Source organism: Grammomys surdaster, unplaced genomic scaffold (genome assembly GCF_004785775.1).
Source record: "Grammomys surdaster isolate TR1022 unplaced genomic scaffold, NIH_TR_1.0 236, whole genome shotgun sequence".
Taxonomy (NCBI): domain Eukaryota; kingdom Metazoa; phylum Chordata; class Mammalia; order Rodentia; family Muridae; genus Grammomys; species Grammomys surdaster.
Genome location: NW_021604681.1, coordinates 2,817,832 through 2,840,607, shown reverse-complemented (window position 1 = coordinate 2,840,607; position 22,776 = coordinate 2,817,832). Strand labels below are relative to the sequence as shown.

Below are 22,776 nucleotides of genomic sequence, written 5' to 3'. Positions count from 1 at the left end.
GAAGAAGAAGAAGAAGAAGAAGAAGAAGAAGAAGAAGAAGAAGAAGAAGAAGAAGAAGAAGAAGAAGAAGGGGAAAAAGATATTTCATAAACGTTCAATGCGGGCGGGCCAGGCGGTGGTGGCGCATGCCTTTAATCCCACTTGGGAGGCAGAGGCAGGCGGATTTCTGAGTTCACGGCCAGCCTGGTCTACAGAGTGAGTTCCAGGACAGACAGGGCTACACAGAGAAACCCTGTCTCGAAAAATCAAAATAATAATAATTATAATAATAATAATAACGTTCACTGCGAAGAGGAACACTCAAAAAGATGCAGCGATTCCATATTTATTTTGGAATGCTGATGCAAATTTTAGGTTTAAGAAGAGGAAGAGTTAAAGCAGAGTCAGGAGCTATGCGCATAATAAACCAGTTCTGGGCCAGGCGAGGTATGTAAGCTCCGTTTTACTAGTTGGAGACAGAAAAATCAGGAGATCAAGGCTGTTCCCAGCTACATAGCAAGTCCTAGAGTACTTAAGACGCCCCCACACCACCAAAATATTTTTTAAAAATTCAGGACCTACAGGATGGCTCAACTTCTGCAGGTTCTGATAACCTGAGTTTGATCCTAGGAAACCACTTAGTGGAAGGAGAGAACCAACTTACAAATTGTCTTCTTATGTCCCCACATTGGTTAAGACACAGGCACACATTCTCACCCCTTCCCACACACATACACATAAATGAAGAAATGTAACAGAAAAATTTAGGTAGTCTTGACCAAAGTATGGTTATACTTAATATTGCCTCAGATCAGGTGGTAATAGCAAGGTCAATAAAGTGTTAATCATTATGATCACCCAAGGGGTTCAACTGGATTCCTACCAGATCATGTTTCTAGGGGTAGCATCTCCATCATACATAAGTGTTCTCATTTTAGGGGTGGTCTGTCCTGAAGGAACTCAAAGTGCCGGCAGGTTTAGGATACTAACTTAATTCTGTACCTCTAGCATAGAATTTCTTCATTGTAACATACATGTATTCACTCTCGCACACACACATACACACATAGACACACACACACACAGACACACAGACACACACATACACACATACACACACACGCACACACACACACATTCCTCCCTTATGTGATGGACATATAATCCAAAGATTTACCGTCACTTCCCCTGTGGGAAATTTGCTTATGCATTTGTTTTAAGGACATTCATTGCCTTGGGACTTTTCCTCTAATCTAAGTGGGACCGTAGTCTAATACCTCTGTGGCTGTGTTAAACACTAATCAAAAACAACTTAAGGCAGAAAACTTTATTTAGCTTTCACTTCCAGATCATAGGGCTGGTTTACAGAAGCCAAGGCAGGAGACTGGAGGCAGGAACTAAAAGAGAAAACCATGGAAGAGCACTGTTTATTGGCTTGCCACTCACAGCTTCCTCAGCTTGCTTTTGTGTACAAGTCAGGACCACCAGCTCAGGGATGGTACCACCCACAGTGGCCTAGGCCTTCCACATTAATCATTAATCCAGGATGTTGTCACAGACTTGCCTGTAGGCCAAACTTATGTGGAATCATGGCGTCAATTAAGGTTTCTTCTTTGCAGATAACCCTTGCTTGTGTCAAACTGACAAAAAGCTAAACACACAGAGTTCTTGTGTGCTTCGGATATACACTGAAACTTCAAAGAACTTGGGAGTTTTCAGCCAGGTAAAGGCCATATCTTCATGGTGGATGGCTCTGTACTTTCCAAATTTATCACAAGTATTAAATCAAAGCTCCTAATTGAACTTCCAAATTGCTGACCTTCAAATTCAAGTATGTAGGATGATTTTTAATATTAATATGTTAATTATATTAATATATTAATGATTATATTAATATAATAGTGAAAGAACACTATAAAGTAGGCATACTGTTCAAAATTATGCTATGACTACAAATAAATCTAGACCAGTGTTTTCATTTGTCAAATTATTCTAACCATTTGTCATTAAATAACTCATGAGCTGGGCGGTGGTGGCGCACGCCTTCAATCCCAGCACTTGGGAGGCAGAGGCAGGCGGATTTCTGAGTTTGAGAGTTCGAGGCTAGCCTGCTCTACAGAGTGAGTTCCAGGACAGACAGGGCTACACAGAGAAACCCTGTCTTGAAAAACCAAGAAAAAAACCTCATGAAAAAGTACTTATCATAGGTACTACTACCACATAATAAACATTCAACAAATATAGTCATGGTAATTGCGTGCAAAATAACTTTTTTGACCTTACATTTCAATATTACTTTAAAGGTTTACAACACTAAAAAGTTAAAGATTGCCGGGCGGTGGTGGCACACGCCTTTAATCTCAGCACTTGGGAGGCAGAGGCAGGCGGATTTCTGAGTTTGAGAGTTCGAGGCTAGCCTGCTCTACAGAGTGAGTTCCAGGACAGACAGGGCTACACAGAGAAACCCTGTCTCGAAAAAACCAAAAAAAAAAAAAAAAGAAAAAAAAAACAAACAAAAGGCCATTAAGAAAGAATCGGGTGGTGGTGGCCTTTAATCCCAGCGCTTGGGAGGCAGAGGCAGGAGGATTTCTGAGTTCGAGGCCAGCCTGGTCTACAGAGTGAGTTCCAGGACAGCCAGGGCTACACAGAGAAACCCTGTCTCGAAAAACCAAAAGGAAAAAAAAAGTTAAAGATAGTTTAGCTTTGTTTTTGCTACAGTCATTAAGTTATGCAACCTTCATGTCTGCTTGGTGCAATTTAGAGCAAATAACTAAGACTCCCCCACCCTCACCCCCACCGCAAGTTCTCCAAGAAGATATGGGTACAGTGATAAAGGACTCTACCTGGATTGTGTGGTACTGTAACCACTGAAGAAGACTGCTCTATTGCCTTGCCTACTGTCAGGTCTCCGCTTAAACTGTGGACAAGCAGAGGATACTGGGAGAATTAAATGTCTCATATTTGTTGTGTTTTATAAAAAGAAAAAGAAGCCAGGGATATGTTTGGTGGAGACACAGTATGGTGTGGTGGAGGGGGTGCCTCTGTGGGCCCATGCTGAGGCATCTCTTCCCCCTGAGGTGCCAGCCACATGACTATATAGTATAGAATAGAGTTTATTTAGGGGAGGGGAGGGGAGTTGAGGGAGTACAGATAGAGAAAGGCAGAGAGAGACAGAGAGAGAGACAGAGCGACAGAGAGAGGGAGAGAGGAGAGGCCAGTCATAAACATGTGGAGAGAGGTGGGAGGGGAATGGGGAGAGAAGGGACAGAGTGGGAAGAGGAGAAGAGAGCAAGAGAGTAAGAGAGTGAGGAGGGGGCAAACAGCCCCTTTTATACTGAGTCAGGCATAAGAAATGCTAACAATGTTGTCTAAGACAGGTGAGTTATTCCTCCCAAGTTCCTCCTCCACAGGAAAAAAAAATCCTCTCATCTTCTGGGCCTGATGTCAGACTACCTCTGCCCGAGTTGCGATGGAGTCCATAGGGACTTGGGAGAACTGTTTATGTGGTAGGCTATAGACTAACCTCTGTCATTTTAATTAATATGACACCTAGATTATAATTTATTGTTCCCAGATCTCTGATTACATTGACAGCTAAGCTAATTGCAGCTTGACAGCTAGAAAACAGACCCCAAGGTCATCCACCACCATATTAGCTCATTCTTCAATTCATTGGCTAGTTAAGACTACCAGATCTCTTATCAAAAAGGCTTTGCCGGGCTGGAGAGATGGCTCAGCGGTTAAGAGCACTGACTGCTCTTCCAGAGGTCCCGAGTTCAAATCCCAGCAACCACATGGTGGCTCACAGCCATCCATAGTGAGATTGGATGCCCTCTTCTGGTGTGTCCGAAGACAGCTACAGTGTACTCATAATAAAATAAATAAATAAATCTTCAAAAAGGCTTTGCCTTGCTGGCAGTCTTTAGGATAAAAGATTCACAAGTTCCACATGGAACCTTTTGCAGCTGTACCTTCTGCTACTTCCTTAATCTAAAAACTCAGATTGTAGTGACGGCTCCTCTTACATGTTAAGTAGGTTCCCCTCCAGACCATCTGTTATTCTCTTGTGCCTGGCAGTGCTCCATCTTGTACTTTATCACAATTTGGAACTCATACAGCTAGTATGAGGGACACATACAGAGTAAATGCTTAATGAGTATTTCTGAATGGATTACTTTTTACTAAGTGACATAGTCGTGTCTCCAACACATGAAAATAGTAAGTTTTTCTTTCTGAGACATGGTCATATAGACTAGTCTGGCCTCTATTATTAAGTCTTAAACCAGGGGACAAAGACTGAAGTGCCTGCTTAACATATCAAAGTGGACCTGGATAAACAGGTTCTCCCAGCATCCCCCTGTCCCTATCCCTTACAAGCCCCTCCAGGCTGGCATACTCCACCCACTTCCCTAAACTTCTCCAGCCCAGGGGTTGGGCTACAGTTTGGGATTCTGGAAGAGGAAAAGGAGGCTTCTGGACATCAGTTCTGCTGGCTTTGGGATTTACTGCTGGATAGAGCAGACCCGCCCACTCCCTGTATCCCTGGAGTAAAGCCTCAGGAAGAAACCAAAAGTGTTTGTAGATCGGAGTGGGGGGCAGGGAGGGGACACCAGGCATTCATGGGCTTCACCACGTGAAACATTTGACCTGTTTCACAGCTTCAGCTGCGTGACGCCAATGGGCTTGAAGGTTTTTAGGCTGGGGTTGGAGACCCTTTCCTCCCGACTCTTATGCTTGGCTGACTTGCCTGCAGAGCTCTCACTCCATACCCTGGCAGGCTTAGTAAATGACATCACCTTCTCCTCTAGGGTGAGCAGCATGAAGCACTCACTGCTGTTGGTGGGAGAGCAGGGACTGCTGCTCCTCTTGCCCTTGTAGACAACCCTCAAGAAAGTGGAGCTGGTCATCACTGGGGGTGTGCAGTCATATTGCCCTGCCACCAGATTCCTCAGCAGCGTTTGGTCCCAGTCTACTTAGCTCTGTAATTGACTTATTGAATACTTGTGGCTTAGCTTAGTTGGTCTGGTTACCAGGCCTGGGCTCTCACCATATTTGGGATAACTTGATTACAGGTGTGGACAACTGTGCGGAGCGGATCAGGAGTAATTTAAAACACGTGCATTACCTTTATTTATTTTTTTGTTTCTATACAGAGGTGGTGCATGTGCTATGTTGAACAAAGCATGTCACGGGCTGGAAGACAACTTAGAGCAGTTGGTTCGGGGTGTCTCCGTTTTCTCGGTAGACACAAAACTACACCTGGCAAACTTCCATACGTTTTGATAGCTAACACCTGTGCTACCTGCAAAAGTGTAAGGCGTGGACAAGCACGTTGGGACTCCGCCAACCCGCAGGCTCTACGCCTGAAGAGCTTCGGACCAGCCCGTGGGAAGGAGGGACCGACCCGGCGAGTCGAGCTTTCCGCCCCTCCCCGCCGCGTGCACACTCCGGCGTGCCCCGATGGACTTCCGCTTTCCTCCCCTTTCCGTTTCCCCTTAGGTCTTGGCGTGGACCGCCTACGTCACATCCGTTCCAGCAATTCCGAATCTGGAACCCGCGCGATGAAGCGAGCGTTTGTGACCGTCGGGACCACCAGTTTCGACGAGCTCGTCGCTCGAGTGGTCACCAACGACTGCGTTCAGGTGAGTCAGGCTGGGCGGCGGGCTGCCGGCGGCTCTGGCTGTTTGTGCTTGCTGCTTAAGCTCTGCTAACCTCCCCCGGGCGTCCGTGGGCTGAAAGGAGGCTTGGTAGCTGTGGCTCCGGGACCGCGGAGCCCTAGCCCACGGCTCCGGCAGTCCCCCATCCCACGGTTTCTTCTCCTTCCCTCTTCAGCTTCTCCCAGCGACCTCCCACAGCCTTCCCCCACGACTGTCATGCCTTCCCTCCGCGGTCTCTCCCTGCGACTCCCATCTCCCCACAGCCTCTCTGCACAACCGCCCCTCCTCAATCTCCTCTCACCCCCTGCGCCTCTCATGCCCTCCTCCCCAGCCTCTACTACCCCCGTGTCTTGCGTCCGTGGCTCGGTCCCTCCCCGAGGCCCTGATGGGTCCCCCCTTGGCGTCCCAGTCTTGGACCTCAGGCTAGCAAGAGGTTTTGGGGGCGCTTTCGTCGGCGACTCCTCCCAACCCTAGCCCCGCCAACTGGGAACAGGTTGCTCTGAGTCGCCGAGGTCCGCTGACTCCAATCCCTTTAAGCTCTAAAGCTCCTTCCCCACCCCAGCAACGCCTTGCCCCGCGACCCCCCATTTCCTCCAAGCTGGCCACCGTTTTTTTTTTCTCCCGGCGGTGCCTCTGTCCGCGTGGCCCCACCCCCTCAGGCCGGACACGGGCCGTGTCTGTGTGTGGGCGACCCTCAACCCCCTCATTGCTGGTATTGGTTTTCCCTGCAGCACCTCTGTCCACGCCTCCCATCCTCTTGCGGGTGATGGTTGCTCCTTAGAGCTTCGGCCCTCAATATCCCCCCCACCCACGCCTCCCAAGCCAGTAACAGTGTTGCCTAGTGGCGTCTTGGCTCGCGACCCCCTCCCTGCATCCTAGTAACAGGTTGCCCCGTGACACCTCGGCTCGCGACCCCCTCCCTGCACCCTGGTAACAGGTTGCCCCGGGACACCTCGGCTCGCGACCCCCTCCCCTCGCGCCGGTAACAGGTTGCCCCGTGACACCTCGGCTCGCGACCCCCTCCCTTCGCGCCGGTAACAGGTTGCCCCGTGACACTTAGTCTCGAGACTTCCCTCCCTGTGCGCTGGCTACAGGTTGCCCCGCGTCTCCTCGGCTCGCGACCCCTCTCCCGGAGACCCCTGGGCTCGAGACGCCCCCCTTTCCCCTCCCCTCCCTCGTCCCCTCCCCGCCCTCTTCCGCGCGCGGGGGGGGGGCTCCCCCTCCCTAAAAAAAAAAAAAAACCTCGTCCCCTCCCCTTCCTCTGCTGGTAGCTGGTTATCCTGCTGAACCTTGGCTCGAGACCACTCCCAGCTGATAACAGGTTGCCCAGAGGCGTTGATATCAACTGCTTGAGCAGGTAAAGAGGGTCTTTGCCTCCGGGTGGCTCCCGTGGTGACCCTCTACTGCTTTATAGTGTCTCAGCTCAACTGGTGGGACCTAAACAAGCTCTTCCCTTGGTTCCCGCCTAGTTCTCAGCTCCTTCTCATTCAAGGTAAGTTTGTTTGTTCTGTGCTCCACCAGCTGGTGGGTAGTGAGTGACGTTCCTTGGCGGTGCCCGGATGGGGGAAAAAGGGTTAATTTGGAAAACTAACTGGTAGACCACAGATGGCTTTCACATGGCTGGCTGCTGCTTTTGAGCTTCGATCTGGGGGTTGCTTGACTGGGGTTCTCAAAAGAATTAATTAAAAAGCGCCGTGTTTTCTTATTTTCCTGTTTTAGGTCCTCAAGAGTCTGGGTTACAACCACCTTGTCCTCCAGATTGGTAGAGGCACTGTGGTGCCTGAACCATTCAGTACTGAGTCATTCACTCTGGATGTTTACAGGTATAAGGAGTCTTTGAAAGAAGACCTTCAGCAAGCTGATCTTGTCATTAGCCACGCAGGTAAAGTATCTGAAAATCTTGGGACTCTGTGTTTTATAAAAAGCAGCAGATACTTTTTCGGAATGAATTCCAGAGGGCTAGATATGTAATTCAGTGGTAAGGTACATGCCTAGCATGTGAAAAGCCCTAGCTGCAATCCTTACAATCACAATAAAGAGAGTCCAGCTCCATGGTTTACACCTGTAATTACAGCACCTGAGAGGGGAAGGCCAGCCTGGGCTACCTAAGACCCTGTCTCAAAAATCTGTAAGTTAATTACACAGAATAAATTCATCACAGTTCCTATTTTACTAGAATTGTTCCACTTACTGGAATATATCCATTGAGAACTTTAGTGGAGAACAGGATATTTTTGGTAAGAGAAGGCTATGAAGTTATTTTAGCCCGGTTTTATAGTAGGAAACTGTAAACACAGAGGGGAAGGATAATATATGCAATAATCATAACATTGTAAATCTGAGCTAAGTATTTGGGCTTATATTTGAAGGACATTAAACCTTTTCAGTGGTAGGATTGTAGTTGTAGAAATTGCCATTTAAAGATTATCTTTATGGACTGGAGAGATGGCTCAGCAGTTAAGAGCAGTGACTGCTCTTCCAGAGGACCTGACTTCAATTCCCAGAACCCACATGGTGGACCACAACCATCTGTAATGGGATCCAGTGCCCTCTTCTGGAGTGTCCGAAGACAGCGACAGTGTAGTCACATATAAAATAAATACATAAGTCTTAAAAGAAGAGATAGTCTTTTTTAAGTTTCTGTTGAATGTATGTAAAATAAATACAGTGCATTTTCTTTATTATGTAGCCTGTGGTAATAAAATTAAAATTTTATACTTAAAAATTTTGCATTCAGAGACATAAGCATAGACTTATAAAATATCTTATGTTTTAAATATATATTTTATGCTTATAGTTTTAGTAATTTGTTGCTTTCAGAGAATCAACCTGATGGAGTTCCTGAGATTCCTAGTATTTAGAAAAATTATTTTGTGGGGAATAAGTGTAGTTTTGATTGTTATGGGTGTTTGTGGTGAACATGATCGGTTTTTTCAAAAGACTAATTTTAGGAAAGAAAACTCCTTAGGGGCTTGGAGGTATGGCTCAGCGGTTAAGAGCACTGACTACTTTCCCAGACATCCCAAGTTCAATTCCCAGCAACCACATGGTGGCTCACAACCATCTGTAATGGGATCCTATGCCCTCTTCTCCAGTGTGTCTGAAGACAATGACAGTGTACTCACATATATAAAATAAATCAATAAATCTTAAAAAAAAAAACCTCTTTAGAAATATACATTACTCCTGGGTGGTGGTGGTACACACCTCTAATCTCGGCACTTGGGAGGCAGAGACAGATGGGTCTTTTAGGCCAGCCTGGTCTACAAAGATTTCTAGGACAGTCAGCGAGGGCTACACACACAGAAAGACCATGTCTCAAGCAAGCAAATAAAAACCAAAGAAATAGACATTACTAAAATGTATAGCATCATAGTATGTTTATGTGTATGCCATTAGCCCTGCTTTGCATCTTTTCTGTATATTGTTTTAAGTCTCCTAAACCCATGATCCTCCTGTTTCAATGTCCCATATGCTAGGATTTGGGGCATGTGCCATTAAACCTGACCTACACTTGTCATTTGGTTTATACAGTCTTGTGGACTAAATTATTCAAGTTTACAATAAAAACTATAATGACATAGTATCATAACTTTAAACAAACAATCAATAGCTTTTATTTTTGCAGGTGCAGGAAGCTGTTTGGAGAGTCTGGAAAAAGGCAAACCACTTGTGGTAGTTGTAAATGAAAAGTTAATGAACAATCATCAATTTGAACTGGCAAAGCAGTTGCACAAAGAAGGCCATCTCTTCTATTGTACTTGCAGGTATACTAGAGGCTGATGTATTGTTTTCTTGCCTTAAATTCCTCCTTCCTCTCTCTGCTGTTATTGATTTTTTTTTTTTACCTTTTTCATACTCATGAATTATACTTTGATTTTTCTCAACCAAAACTTTTCATTTATCTGTTGCTTTGACTGTGTTCTTTGCCCTGTCTTTTCCTCTGTTCTTGGCCAACTCTTTGTATGTAAATTTGAATGTGTGAATGTCCATATGAGTGTCCAGGTTTCCAAGAATCTTAGTTTTGTAGTTCACTACTCAGGTTTTCAGTGTTTAAAGAATGTGCATACTTATATTAGTTTAGGGATAATTAAGTTATTTGGACAGTTTCATATATGTATATAATGAATTTTAGTTGTCAATTAACGTTCGACTTTTTTAGTAAGTTTATTGGAAGCCCTAAATTAATTATTCATTCACATATTCTCTTCTAATATAAAGTGGGTAGATGCTGTTAGGTGCTCAGGGTTCAGTGGCAAGCATTGCATTTATATTTTGGTGGTAGAATTTCACATGGTGAACTTCAGTACAAATAAAAAGACAGAGTGATGTCATAGCTGGGATAAGGAAGAATTAAGTAGACCTCAGGAGAACCTGTCATCCTTATGTTTGCAGTGAGTCCTAATTTAGAAGGAAGAACCAGTTATGAAGATGAGAGTTTATAAAAATCTTAGAAATAACCTTGGAGTTTGGAATGCTTAAAGAATAGGGAAGGTTCATATGATAGGAACATTGTTGCCAACAGTAAGTATGAAGCTGGGAGGGCATAGCTCATGGAAGAGTTCTAATATTATTTTATGTTCAATGAAAAACCACTGAAGCTCTTTAAGCAAAGGGATCTTGTAAGGAATATTGCTTTATGAAGTGGATTAGATTTGATAGGAACTCATCAGCCTCGCAATAGAAGCTTAAAGAAAAAAAGCTGTTTTTCTGTTAGGTCGTCTTTGGGACACTAGAAGTTTGCCAAAAGGGCCAGGTCAGTAATTGCCAGTTGCTTGACTTTAAAAACTTTTCTAATTTGGCATTTTAAAAAAGTAAATGACCTTATAGAGAAATTACTTTTATTTCTATACCTGTATCTAGAATACGATAAATAAGTGTTTCTTTGGATTTTTTTCCTATTTCTTTCAGGAATTTGCTATATACTGGTGCATTCATTAAATGCAGAGCACTTGTTATATGCCAAGATGTTCCTATTGGGAGAAGACAGATTCAGTCAGTGTCTATTCCAGTGATACAATTAATGGTTTGCTCATTTCTATAATGATTGAGGAAAGGAACTGTAGTCTTGGTACAGTGAGTCAGAAGAAAAGCTAGGATGCTTTAGATAATTAGTGTTTCTGTCCTTAGGTAGTTGATATCATTAAAAGCTGATAACAGGACTAGAGAGATGGCTCAGAGGTTAAGAGCACTGACTGCTCTTCCAGAGGTCCTGAGTTCAGTTCCCAGCAACCACATGAGGGCTTACAACCATCTGTAATGGGATCCGATGCCCTCCTCTGGTGTAGCTGAAGACAACTACAGTGTACTCATATAAATAAAATAAATCTTTGAAAAAAGTTGATAAACACCACTTTAAAGCAGGGACGCATCTTCCTAACAACTTCAGCAAGTTAGTATTTTGAGGACTTATTGAAAAATATTGTCATTCAAAATGTGTCAGCTTTTCTTTTTGGGGGGTGCCAGAGGGAGACTACCTCAGGCTAACTTTGAATTCCTGACTCTTATGCTTCAATCTCAGATTTTTTGAGATTATAGATAGGTAGGTACGGGCCACTATGCCCAGCTACTTAGCTCTGATGTTTTTGTTGTTCTTAGTATATTATAAAAGAGAAAACATTTATTCTTGTGAAGACATGCTAATTTTTTCTGCTGGATGAAAAAACCTGTATGTCTTCTTTTTGAAAACAATCATGTATGTATGTGTACTTGAGGTGTGCACTTGAAGGGCAGAGGACAACTTCTATCCTTCCACCATGTGGGTTCTGGGGATTGATTTCATAATCTCTGGGCTTGGTGGCAATCATCTTTATCCTTTGAGCAATTTTTTGTCCCTCCTTTTTCTGTTTTAACAGTTTCGGAATCTTTATTCTAGAAAAATTACTCAAATGTCAGTATCCAAGAAGCATTTATTATATTTCTGTTGTAGTTAAATCATTTGTTTTCCCCAAACCTTAGTTGGAGGGTGGTATGCCTGTTGTAATTTAGCTGACTTATTTAATAGTTTCTGAAGTAATAGTTGTATGCTGTTGTTTAGAGCCTTATTTCTAACATGCATGGTGACCAAATACTGATTTATTAGTTAACAATTCAAGATAGTTTTCAGTAAAATTTTCTCATGGGTTAGAGAGATGGCTCAGTGGTTAAGAGTAATGGCTATTCTTCCAAAGGACCTTGGTTCAAGTCCCAGCACCTACATGGCAGCTTATAATTGTGATTCCAGTTCTGTGGGATTTGATACACTCACACAGACATATGTGTAGGTTGAGTACCAATGTACATTAAATAAGTTTAAATAAAAAGTTTCTTAAAGTCTGCATGAATGAATGTAGTATAGTCATCCTAGCTTGCTTACTTTTGGTTTCATTTATTGTTTTAGAAAATTTTACTTTATACTTGTGTGGTCCTGGAGAGTATTACAAAACAGTATAAACACATTTTCCTTGAAATGACATTTCTGAAACACTTCAATTGACTCAGATAAGAATGTCTATTCAATTCTTCTGATATTTTATAGTATTCTTTATGTTGGCAGCACAACTGTTCATTCATCAAATGGGTAACAGGCAGCAGATAAGTTCCAGAATTTTCACTCATGTTACCTGATATTTTTCTTTTTTGTTTTAGCATGCTTCCTGGACTGTTACAGTCAATGGATTTATCAACACTGAAATGTTATCCTCCTGGCCAGCCAGAAAAATTTTCTGCATTTTTGGATAAAGTTGTTGGATTACAAAAATAAACTCTCAACACTTTAAAATACCCCTAAATCCAGTTCATGAAATATGATTAAATCAAAATACATTGATGACATGTATTTGTAGAACAATATAAACCACTATATTTACTATAAACAATATTATAAGGAATTTTGTGGCATAAACGTTACAGTTGGGTCTAGATTCTAATTTTAGTAAATGTTTGTGGTTTCCCTAACTTTGAATATGTAGTGAGTCCTAACTTTGAAGACATAGCCTTCACGGTTTTGTCCTAAAATTTCAAAAAAAAAAAACAAAAGCTGGGCAGTGGTGGCTCGTGCCTTTAATTCTAGTCTTTGGGAGCCAGAAGCAGGTGTACCTCTGAGTTCAAGGCCATCCTGGTCTTCATAGCAAGTTCCAACACAGCCAGGGCTACTCGGAGAAACCCTGTCTCCAAAAACCAGAACAAAACCACAAAACCAAAAACATTGAAAAAATGATAATAAGAATCAAATATTAGATGTTATTTTGAAAAAAACTAACAATGTGATGTTTTGGTGAGAAAAAAACATTTGTGGGATCATAATCTTAAGATTTATTATATTTATCTGAGTACATTGTAGCTGTTTTCAGACATACCAGAAGGTCTCAGATCATAGTACAGATGATTTTGAGCCACCATGTCATTTTTGAGAATTGAACTCGGGACCTCTAGAAGAGCAGTCAGTGTTCTTAACTGCTGAGCCATCTCTCCATGCCCACCATATGTAGGATGATAATCTTAAGAGACAGCGTTTTTGTAGTAAACAGGATGGATTTACTTTGTAGAAGCTAATAGTTAATTTGAAAAAGATCAAAGTAATTGATGGAGTAACTACTCTTATCCTGTATAAAACAGGTATGTTCATCTTTTGAATTTCTGATCCTTTAAGTGCTAGGATTACAGGCACATGCCACCATTCCTTGGTAATATTTGTTCCTCTAAAACAGACAAGTACTGAGGAAATTGTTCGGTGAGTAAAGTACTTGTGTAAATGTGAGGACCTGAGTTTGCATCTTCAGGATAAATGTTAGTCAGGCATGGCAGTGTGTATTTAAAATTCCTGTGCCTATGATGATATTGGTAGATGTAGACAGAAATCCCTGAAGACATTGGACTAAGCAGCCTAGTATTCACAACTAAATGGTAAGAAGACCAGTTAACCAAGCAAGGGAAAAAGGATAAAGCCTGGGGTTTTCCACTTACCTTAGGACACGAGCCTACATTCACATGAGTACATACAGATATGTAGGTAGAATGTGATAATCTTAACAATGTCTTTATAAATAATAGAGAATAAATTCAAAAATATAACAGTAAGACTTGGCTGTTATCTTTTTTACATTTTAAAGTTTTTGTTTGGTGTGGACATGTGCATGTGGAAGTCAGAAGATAATTGGGGCCATTTCTCTCCTTCAGCCACGTTCCTGGGATCAAATGTGGGTCTCTAGGCTTGATATCAGGATGTTTGCTGTTGATCCATTTCACTGGCCCTTTTTTTTTCTCAATAGAGGTAGTAGGGCTTGAACCTAGGACCTTGCACATACTAAGTATGCACTCTACCACTGAGCTATATCCTCTGTTCACTTAATTTTCACAGTTGCCATCTGGGGCCCCCCATCCTAGATCTCTGGGACTTTCTAGAGGTACCTCCTACTCCCAGCAGCTGCACATTCCATTCATTCTGGCCCTCTTGGGCCTCTCTACTGTCTCCTCCCATACCTGTTCCTGTCACCTTTTCCTCTTCCCCTCTCCAACCCAGGGCCTTCCCTCCTGATAACCTCCCATGATTATTTTTTTCTCCTTTCTAAGTGAGGTTTAAGCATCCTCACTTGAACCTTGCTTAACTTAGTCTGTGGAATGTATCATGTGCATTCTGTACTTTTTGGCTAATATTCACTTATCAGTACATAGCATGCATGTCCTTTTGTGTCTGAGTTACCTCACTCAGGATGATATTTTCTAGTTCCATCCATTTGCCTGCAAAGTTCATAATGCCCTTGTTTCTAATAGCTGAGTTGTATTCTGTGTAAATGAATCACATTTTCTGTATCTGTTCTTCGGTTGAGGGACGTCTGGGTTGCTTCTAGTTTTAGCTATTATGAATAAGGTGGCTGTGAACATAGTGGGTCTTGTGTCCTTGTGCTGTAGCTGGGTCTTTAGGTAGATCTCTGTGCAATTTTCTGAGGCCTCAAGATTGATTTCCCAACTGGTCATACCAGCTTGCAATCCCACCAGCAATGGAGAAGTGTTCCCTTTCTCCACGTCCTCGCCAACATGTGCTGTCATCTGAGTTTTTGATCTTAGACATTGTGATTGGCTTCAGAACTTTTTTTTTGTTGTTGTTTTTTCGAGACAGGGTTTCTCTGTATAGCTCTGGCTGTCCTGGAACTCACTATGTAGACCAGGCTGGCCTCAAACTCAGAAATCCGCCTGCCTCTGACTCCCAAGTGCTGGAATTAAAGGCATGCGCCGCCACCACCCGGCCAGCTTCAGAACTTTTAAGATAATATATTTTTTAAGGTTTTTATTTTATTCATATGAGTATACTGTAGCTGTCTTCACACACACCAGAAGAGGAGGGCATCGGATCCCATTGTAGATGGTTGTGAGCCACCAGGTGTTTGCTGGGAATTGAACTCAGGACCTCTGGAAGAGCAATCAGTGCTGTTAACTGCTAAGCCATCTCTCCAGCCACCTTAAGATAATTTTAAGTGTAGTACTTTGGTAGAAAGTTTAGATAGAGTTTAATCCATAAAAATAGTTCACAGCTTAGCTTGGTGGTGCATGACTCTAATTCCAACATTTAGGAGACAGTCACTTCTGCCATATAGTAAGTTTCAGGTACGTAGTTTAAAAAAAAAAATCAGTATGTATGTATGGTAGTGACTGTAGGTGTACCTAGTTCCAAACATTTTACCTGAGCCATATTCACATTGTTTTAGCAGATTTTCCTGATTGTCATTTGGGCTGATGTTACATTTTGAACTGATGATAGAAGTAGGTTCCTGAGAAGTACTTGTGTACTCAGGAGGAAGCCACTTTGGGTTAAAATTTTGGTGGGAATTACATAAGTGTGAGTGTGGAGTATTCCATATCTCCATAGTTTAGACTTAACAGAAATTGTGCCTTTATTGTATCTAGGCAACCATTTTTTTATGCTTGTATCTATTTGTATGCATACCTGTGTCTGAGGAGGCCAGAAGACAAACTCGGGGTTTATCCTTATATACCATTCACCTCTATGATGGTTTCTTACTGGCCAGGACTTCATTAACTAGGATAGAGTGGCTGTCCTGTGAGCCACAGTGTTCGCTTGTCTCTGCCTTCTCAGTTCTGAGTTTACTATCAGATTGTACCTGCTATCTGTAGCATTTTTATGTGCTTTGTAATGCACCAGTTGAAGTTCTTATTGCAAAACAAACTACTAAGTCATATTCACAGTCTTGTCACCAACTCTCCACTAAGATTTTAGAAAAGGTTTTATTCATTTCCAGAGATAGAATCTTAATGTTTAATAGGTCTTTTAAAATAGCAACTTTTTTCTCATTTGAGAAAAAATTGAGTTGTGAAGTTTATGCTGGTAACTTAGCCTTATTTTATTTATTTTATTTTACTTTTTGGTGACATAGAGTTTCTCTATGAAATAGCCCTGGCTGCCCTGGATCTCTCTCTGTAGATAAGGCTGGCCTTAAACTCACAGATTTGTGTACCTCTGTATTGTAAGTGCTGTGATTAAAGAAAAGGCATGCTCACTACCTCCTGGCCCACTTAACCTTTTTAATGACTTTCTGGCTTGAATGACTGACTACTCGTTGAGAATCTATTCAAGTTCAGACACCTGGGAAAAGCACCAGGCTTCCTAGAACACATGATGGAGATTTAATTATCCACCAGCTATGCCTTTGTGGTGTGTGGTAATATTTCTGATTACAACTTTGTGGTATTTTATATTTACTGTGGGGTTTTAAGTCAAGATATTTTTTTTTCCCGAGACAGGGTTTCTCTGTGTAGCCCTGGCTGTCCTGGAACTCACTCTGTAAACCAGGCTAGCCTTGAACTCAGAAATCCTCCTGCCTCTGCCTCCCAAGTGCTGGGATTAAAGGCATGTGCCGCCACCACCCAGCAAATCAAGATATTTCAATTGTTACTTAATCTGAATTCTCTACTTTCTCAACTGAGGAAAGACTCCAGAGGTGACAATTTGCGTATGAAAACAGCCTTTTGTCTCAAGTCCTTTTTTGTTTGTTACCATACTATAATTGTTGTAAGCTTTTTAAAATAGTTTTAGTTACTTTTAGTTACTGTTTTAAGTTACTTTTTTAGTACTTTTTAAATAACCTTTTTTTTTTAAGATTTACTTATTTATGTTTGTGAGTACATGGTACAGAAACACACCAGAAGAGGGGCATTGAATCCCATTACAGATTGTTGTGAGTCACCATGTGGTTGCTGGGAATTGAACTAAGGGCCTCTGGAAGAGCAGTCAGTGCTCTTAACCTCTGAGCCATCTCTCCAGCCCCGTTTGGGTTTTTAAACTGCTATTTTTAAGTATATGTTTACTTATAGAATGAATCTAAGTGGAGAAATTCTCACAATTGATTTTCCCAATTATAAATATATGCTATTTTCATCAGATATTTGTATTTTGAATTTATCTTCTGGTACTATTTCCTTCACATGTTTTTCTAGGTATTTTCATCATTCCCAAAGCCTTTTGCATCATTTCCAAAGTCTTTACTACTATATATCTTCTGACAGCTCATCAAGCATTCCTCAGGAGCCTTTAATATTGCTGAGTAGGCATTCTGAATCTCAAAGATTGTGTAGTGTTTATTCAAATTTTGGATTCACCTTGAATAACCTTTTAAAGAAGACTTAGTAATAACTTGTAGAACATTTTGTTTTAGAATGTTAAATTCTTAAAGTGAACTCTGGACTAATAACCTTAGCATCACATGTCATCTTGGGAAGGTGTTACAAATAAAAAATAGGTACATCTACTAAATCGGAACCTAGGTAAGAGGCACTCTTTTTTTTTTTTTTTTATTGGATGATTTATTTACATTTCCTATGTTGTCCCCTTACCCCATCCCCCACCAACCCAGGAACCCCCAATCCCCTCACACCTCCTCCTTCTTCTCTGTGGATGTAACCTCTATCTACCCCCCCACTCCCACCTCCCCACCCTCAAAATTCCCACCCCCTGGGGCATCCAGCCTTCATGAGGTCAAGGTTCTCTTCTTCCACCTATGCCCAGCAGGGCCCTCCACTTTTACATATTCAGCTGAAGCCCTGGATCCCCCCCTAAGTGCTCCCAGGCTGGTGGTTTAGACCCTGGGAGCTGTGGTTGGTTGGTATTGTTGCTCTCCTCATGGTGCCACAAATCCTTTCAGCTCCTTCAGTCTTCACTCTAACTCCTCTATTGAGAACCCCATGATCAGTTCAATGGCTAGTTGTGAGCATCTGCCTCTGAATATGTCTGACTCTTGAAGGCCTCTGAGGAGATATCCATATCAGGCTCTTATCAGCATGCACTTCCTGTCTTCCACATCAGCATCTACCTTTGGTGATTGCACATGGGATAGATACTCAGGTGGAGTGGTCTTGAGACGGCCCCTCCTTCAGTTTCTGTCCCTCACTTTGTCTCCATATTTGCTCCCTTGAGTATTTTGTTGCTCCTTCTAAGAAGGATCGAATCACCCTCACTTGGTCTTCCTTCTTTATGGGCTTCATGTGGCCTGTGAGTTGCATCTTGGGCATTTCAAGGTTCTAGGCTAATATCCAATAATCAGTGAGTGAATACCATGTGTGTTCTTTTGTGATTGGCTTACCTCACTCAGGATGATAATTTCTAGTTCCATCCATTTACCTAGGACTCTTAACAAGCCCTGTACTTAAGAACCACTATTCTAGAGTTTTACAGGATAGTAATTTGTTATGGAAAAAAGCTTAGTTGGGATTTTATGTGCAATATAGTTCAAGGGCAGTATACATGTATAGCTTGAAATTGCTTTTATTACATGGAACATTTGGTCCATAGGTATTAAAAAATCCCATTTTACTAACTGTAACCTATACTTTACCATTTCTGATCTATCTCTTGTGCATGTATCCTATATACATTTTTATAACAATGATGCAAACATTCAAAGTTAGTTTTAGTTCAAGTATTTTGTGTATTTTATAGTATACTCAAGTTCTTTTGAACTTGAATATCATCTATAGGCCTAAATGGTGAAGCTATTAGAGTTAGTATTTTTAATTACAAGTATTTATACATTTTATAGTATCATATTGACCTGCATTCAATGTGTGATTATTTAAATCAAGCAAATTTATCTTTTACCTATTATTTTTATGGTGAAATATGTGAAATATATGGTGGTAATTTGAAATATATATTATCAACTGTTCATCTTGATGTTTACTAGATCTCAAACATGCCTCTTAACTCTAACATATTGTGCCATTTAATCGTTTTCCTATTCTCCATTAACTACTCAGGGTACAAACTCTGATAACTATTGCTTTTATGATTTCAACTTTCAACTTTTTTAGATTTCAAATATGTCAACATCTGTGCCTACTCTATTTCTCTTACAGTAATACTCAAGATTTGAAAACTTTTGTCCAACTTACCAGAAGTGATAGGGTTTTTACTTTTAAAAGATTGAATAGTATTCCATTGTATACACTATATTTTCTTATTTATTCATATTCTGATGGTCATTTAGGTTTTGTTTCTGTATCTTTGTGTGTGGGTGAGTATGTGTGTGTGATGCTGGAGATTGAACACAGGGCCTTTGCAAGGCAAGCATTGTACAACTGTTCGTATCTCTAGCCCTAGATTTTGTTAGGTAGGAGACATTTATTGCTTACAAGTTATTTCCATCTATATTATTTCCTACATGTTTTTTTTTGTTTTTTTTTTCCGCCTACATGTTTCTTTAATTTTGTTTGATAGGAGATATTTTATTACATACATGTTACTTACATTTACATTACATTTTATTTCTCCAAGGGCTTTTTTTGTGATTTAGTCTCAGTAGATTGTTGGTATCTAGAAATTTATTTTTGGCTATCCATTTTTGGCATGGTAGTTTTTTCACCTGAGTTTCTATCTTGATCTGCTTTTCTGACAGGGTTTCATACACCCTAGCCTGGCAACTTTAACCTGATTTGTCCCTGAAGATGACCTTGAACTCTTCTTATCCTTTTGCCACTACTGTTTAAGTGGGCATAAAAGGCATATGGCACCATGCGGAGTTTATGTGGTACTAGAGTCTGAACCCAGGGGTTCATTTATGCTGTGTACATAAAACATCTATGTGTCATAGATGATAGCTATTTAAAGTTGTGTCTTTGGGGGATATATGGCCTGTTTTAACATGATAAAAGTTTTAAGATAATTTCTTTAGCCTTTGACTTCAGTAACTTCCTTATCTATTTTCGGTGTCCTGCCTATACACTTCTTTCAACTTTACTTTGGGTTTATCTTGTAGTGCTAGGATTTTTATTATGTCATCATATCTTTTCATTTTGGGCATACTTCTTTTAGATGTGGTCTCTCCCATTGAACTCAACTTTAAATTCTATCATTTCTGTTTTTATTTCCAAATTTTAAAATAAATTAATTAGCATATTAAAATTTGAGATAGCTTTTCACTGTATCCCATGCTGACCTTGAATTCTTTGTATCTGTGTCTCTGTGTCCTGTCTTGGCATCCCCAGTGTCAGGGTTACAGGTGAAAGCTGCTTGGCATTTTTTTCTTACATAGTATTATAATTTCATGCAAATGCATAATATGACCACTGTCTCTGTGAAGAAAACAGAACAATGTAATTGCCATTATGCATTACTTCCAGCCATCCCTCTAGTTCGTCTTTCCTTGCAACTTTTTTTCTCTTCTTTCTTTCTTTCTTTCTTTCTTTCTTTCTTTCTTTCTTTCTTTCTTTCTTCTTTCTTCTTTCTTTCTTCTTTCTTTCTTTCTTTCTGTCTTTCTTTCTGTCTTTCTTTCTGTCTTTCTTTCTTTCTTTCTGTCTTTCTGTCTTTCTGTCTGTCTTTCTTTCTTTCTTTCTTTCTGTCTTTCTTTCTGTCTTTCTTTCTGTCTTTCTGTCTGTCTTTCTGTCTTTCTGTCTTTCTGTCTTTCTTTCTGTCTTTCTTTCTTTCTGTCTTTCTGTCTTTCTGTCTTTCTGTCTTTCTTTCTTTCTTTCTTTCCTTCTTTCTTTCTTTCTTTCTTTCTTTCTTTCTTTCTTTCTTTCTTTCTTTCTTTCTTTCTTTCTTTCTTTCTTTCTTTCTTTCGACAGGGATTCTCTACATAATACTGACTGTCTTAGAACTCACTTTGTAGACCAAACTGGCCTCGGATTAAAGGCATGGGCCACCACTACCCAGCTTTTCCTGCAATTCTTCCCCCCCACCCCCCCAAGACAGGGTTTCTCTGTGTAGTCCTGGCTGTCCTGGAACTCACTCTGTAGACCAGGCTGGCCTCAGAAATCCACCTGCCTCTGCCTCCCACCACCGCCCGGCAAAACAATGTGTAGCCCAGGCTGGCCTCAAACTCGTGATCCTCCTGCCTCTGCCTCCTTCAGCAAATCCTACCGGTGTGCGCCACCACTACCGGCTCCTGCAATTCTTAATACCTGCCAACAACTTATCTATTTTTTTTTAGTTAAAATTTGTCTATTTCATATTTGTGTTTAAAAAATTGTTTTGAAGGAGTGGTTGTTTTAGAGATAGGGTTCCACTATGTAGCTCAGGCTGTCTTGGCACTCACTATGTAGACCAGGCTGGCCTCTCAGAGATCTGCCTAAGTGCTGGGATTAAAGGCATGTGGCACTACTTCTGGCTCATAATTGTCAAATAAATGTGGTTATGCAGTATATAGTCTTTTGAATATATCTTTCACTTAGCGTGAGGCTTCTTAGGTTTTTTGATTTTCTTGTTTTATGTGTCAGCATTTCATTGTTTTGTATTGCTGGTCACAATATTGTCTAGGTGTATCAGTTCATCCTGAGATTATTTCTAGTCTTCAGGGATTATGACTGGATAAAGGTACTGTCAACATTCATGAGTAGATTTATGTGTGAACATTTCTCCCAAATAGACACCTAGAAGTGGAATTATTAGATCATATGGCAATTTCTGTGCTTAATTTTTTAAAGAAACTCTTAAAATAGGTGATAGTGATGTTTCGTGTTCTCACTAGGTTCTCTATCATGCTAAGTAAAGGCTGTATGTATCAACTGAGATACATCTCCAGTCCTTTCAGTAGGTTTTTTTTTAGTAGTTTTAAAATATATAGTTTCAGTACATTTTTGTTGGATATGTGATATGCAGCTATTCTTACCCTCGTTTGTAGCTTGTATTGTCATCCACCTAACAATTTTATTTGCAGAAGAAAAATTTTATGAAAGTCCAATCTGTGTGCTTTTTAAAAATAACTTTGACTATCCAATGGTCTTGAATGTTTTTTCTTAAAACATTTTAAAGAACTTTACACATTGATTTCCAAATATTTGTAGTTCAGAACCTAAAATATAAACTACAAAGGGCACAGGGAGGCCCCCTTGCAGCTTTTCTCTTGCTGCCTTAACCTCTTCTTGGGAGGCAGCTGGTAAAGGATAAATAAATACAAAGGCTCTTATTTGACATTTAGATCTGGTCTGCTTTACATTAGTTAAGAAAACAAGATGTGAGATTCAGGTCTAGGGTTAATTTTTGCATTATGAATGATCAATTCTTGCACTAACTGATATAAATACTTTATTATCTATTGTATTGCCTTTGTTACTGTGTCAAAAATAAAATGGCCTCTTTATATCTGTTGTTTTCCTAGTGTGTACTTCTCTTTCTCATTGTCATCTTTGTTTCTTGGTTTTGCTTATATTCTGATTGTTTTCTTGGCCCTTTCTCTTCCATTTCTTTTCTCAAATGGAATATATAAACAGTATTTGTTGAAGTTTTATACTCATGTTTAGTTTAAAGTTCAGTAGATGTAAAGAATTTGTATTTTGTCTTTATTTGTAGAATATGACAAAATCAACTTTTTAACTGTAAGCTTTAATTAGTTGTTTTTAGTGAATTGGTGATCACAAAACAGAATGGTTCAGAACCTTTATACAAAAGGTATTCTGGTTTCTTTAGAAAAGAAAGTAATATGAAAATGAATGGTAAGGAAAGTCAAGGTTTTATTCTTTATCTACCATGATTTTATTTCATTTTTAATTTACAAGTAATGATCCGTGATTTTTCTATCGTCTGCAGTATAGACAAGAGTAAGATAGCTGCTTTTCATTGCAACATCTCTAAAGTCAAGCTTTTTCTTTCTTTAGAGTATACCTTTATTGTTCTTTTGTAATCACACCTGTCTAGATAAGACCTTACATATTTAATTTA

General features: G+C 40.6%; 1 protein-coding gene across 1 annotated transcript in view; it reads left to right on the top strand.

The window, feature by feature from the left end:
- The first annotated feature begins 5,517 nt into the window (after positions 1–5,517).
- Alg13 (ALG13 UDP-N-acetylglucosaminyltransferase subunit) overlaps positions 5,518–22,776 on the top strand; it is a 58,263-nt gene continuing 41,004 nt past the window's right edge. Inside the window, 3 exon segments of the mRNA XM_028773869.1 lie at positions 5,518–5,621; positions 7,356–7,518; positions 9,265–9,403. Of these exon segments, the coding sequence (XP_028629702.1) occupies positions 5,541–5,621; positions 7,356–7,518; positions 9,265–9,403 (383 nt within the window). The 5' untranslated portion in view covers positions 5,518–5,540.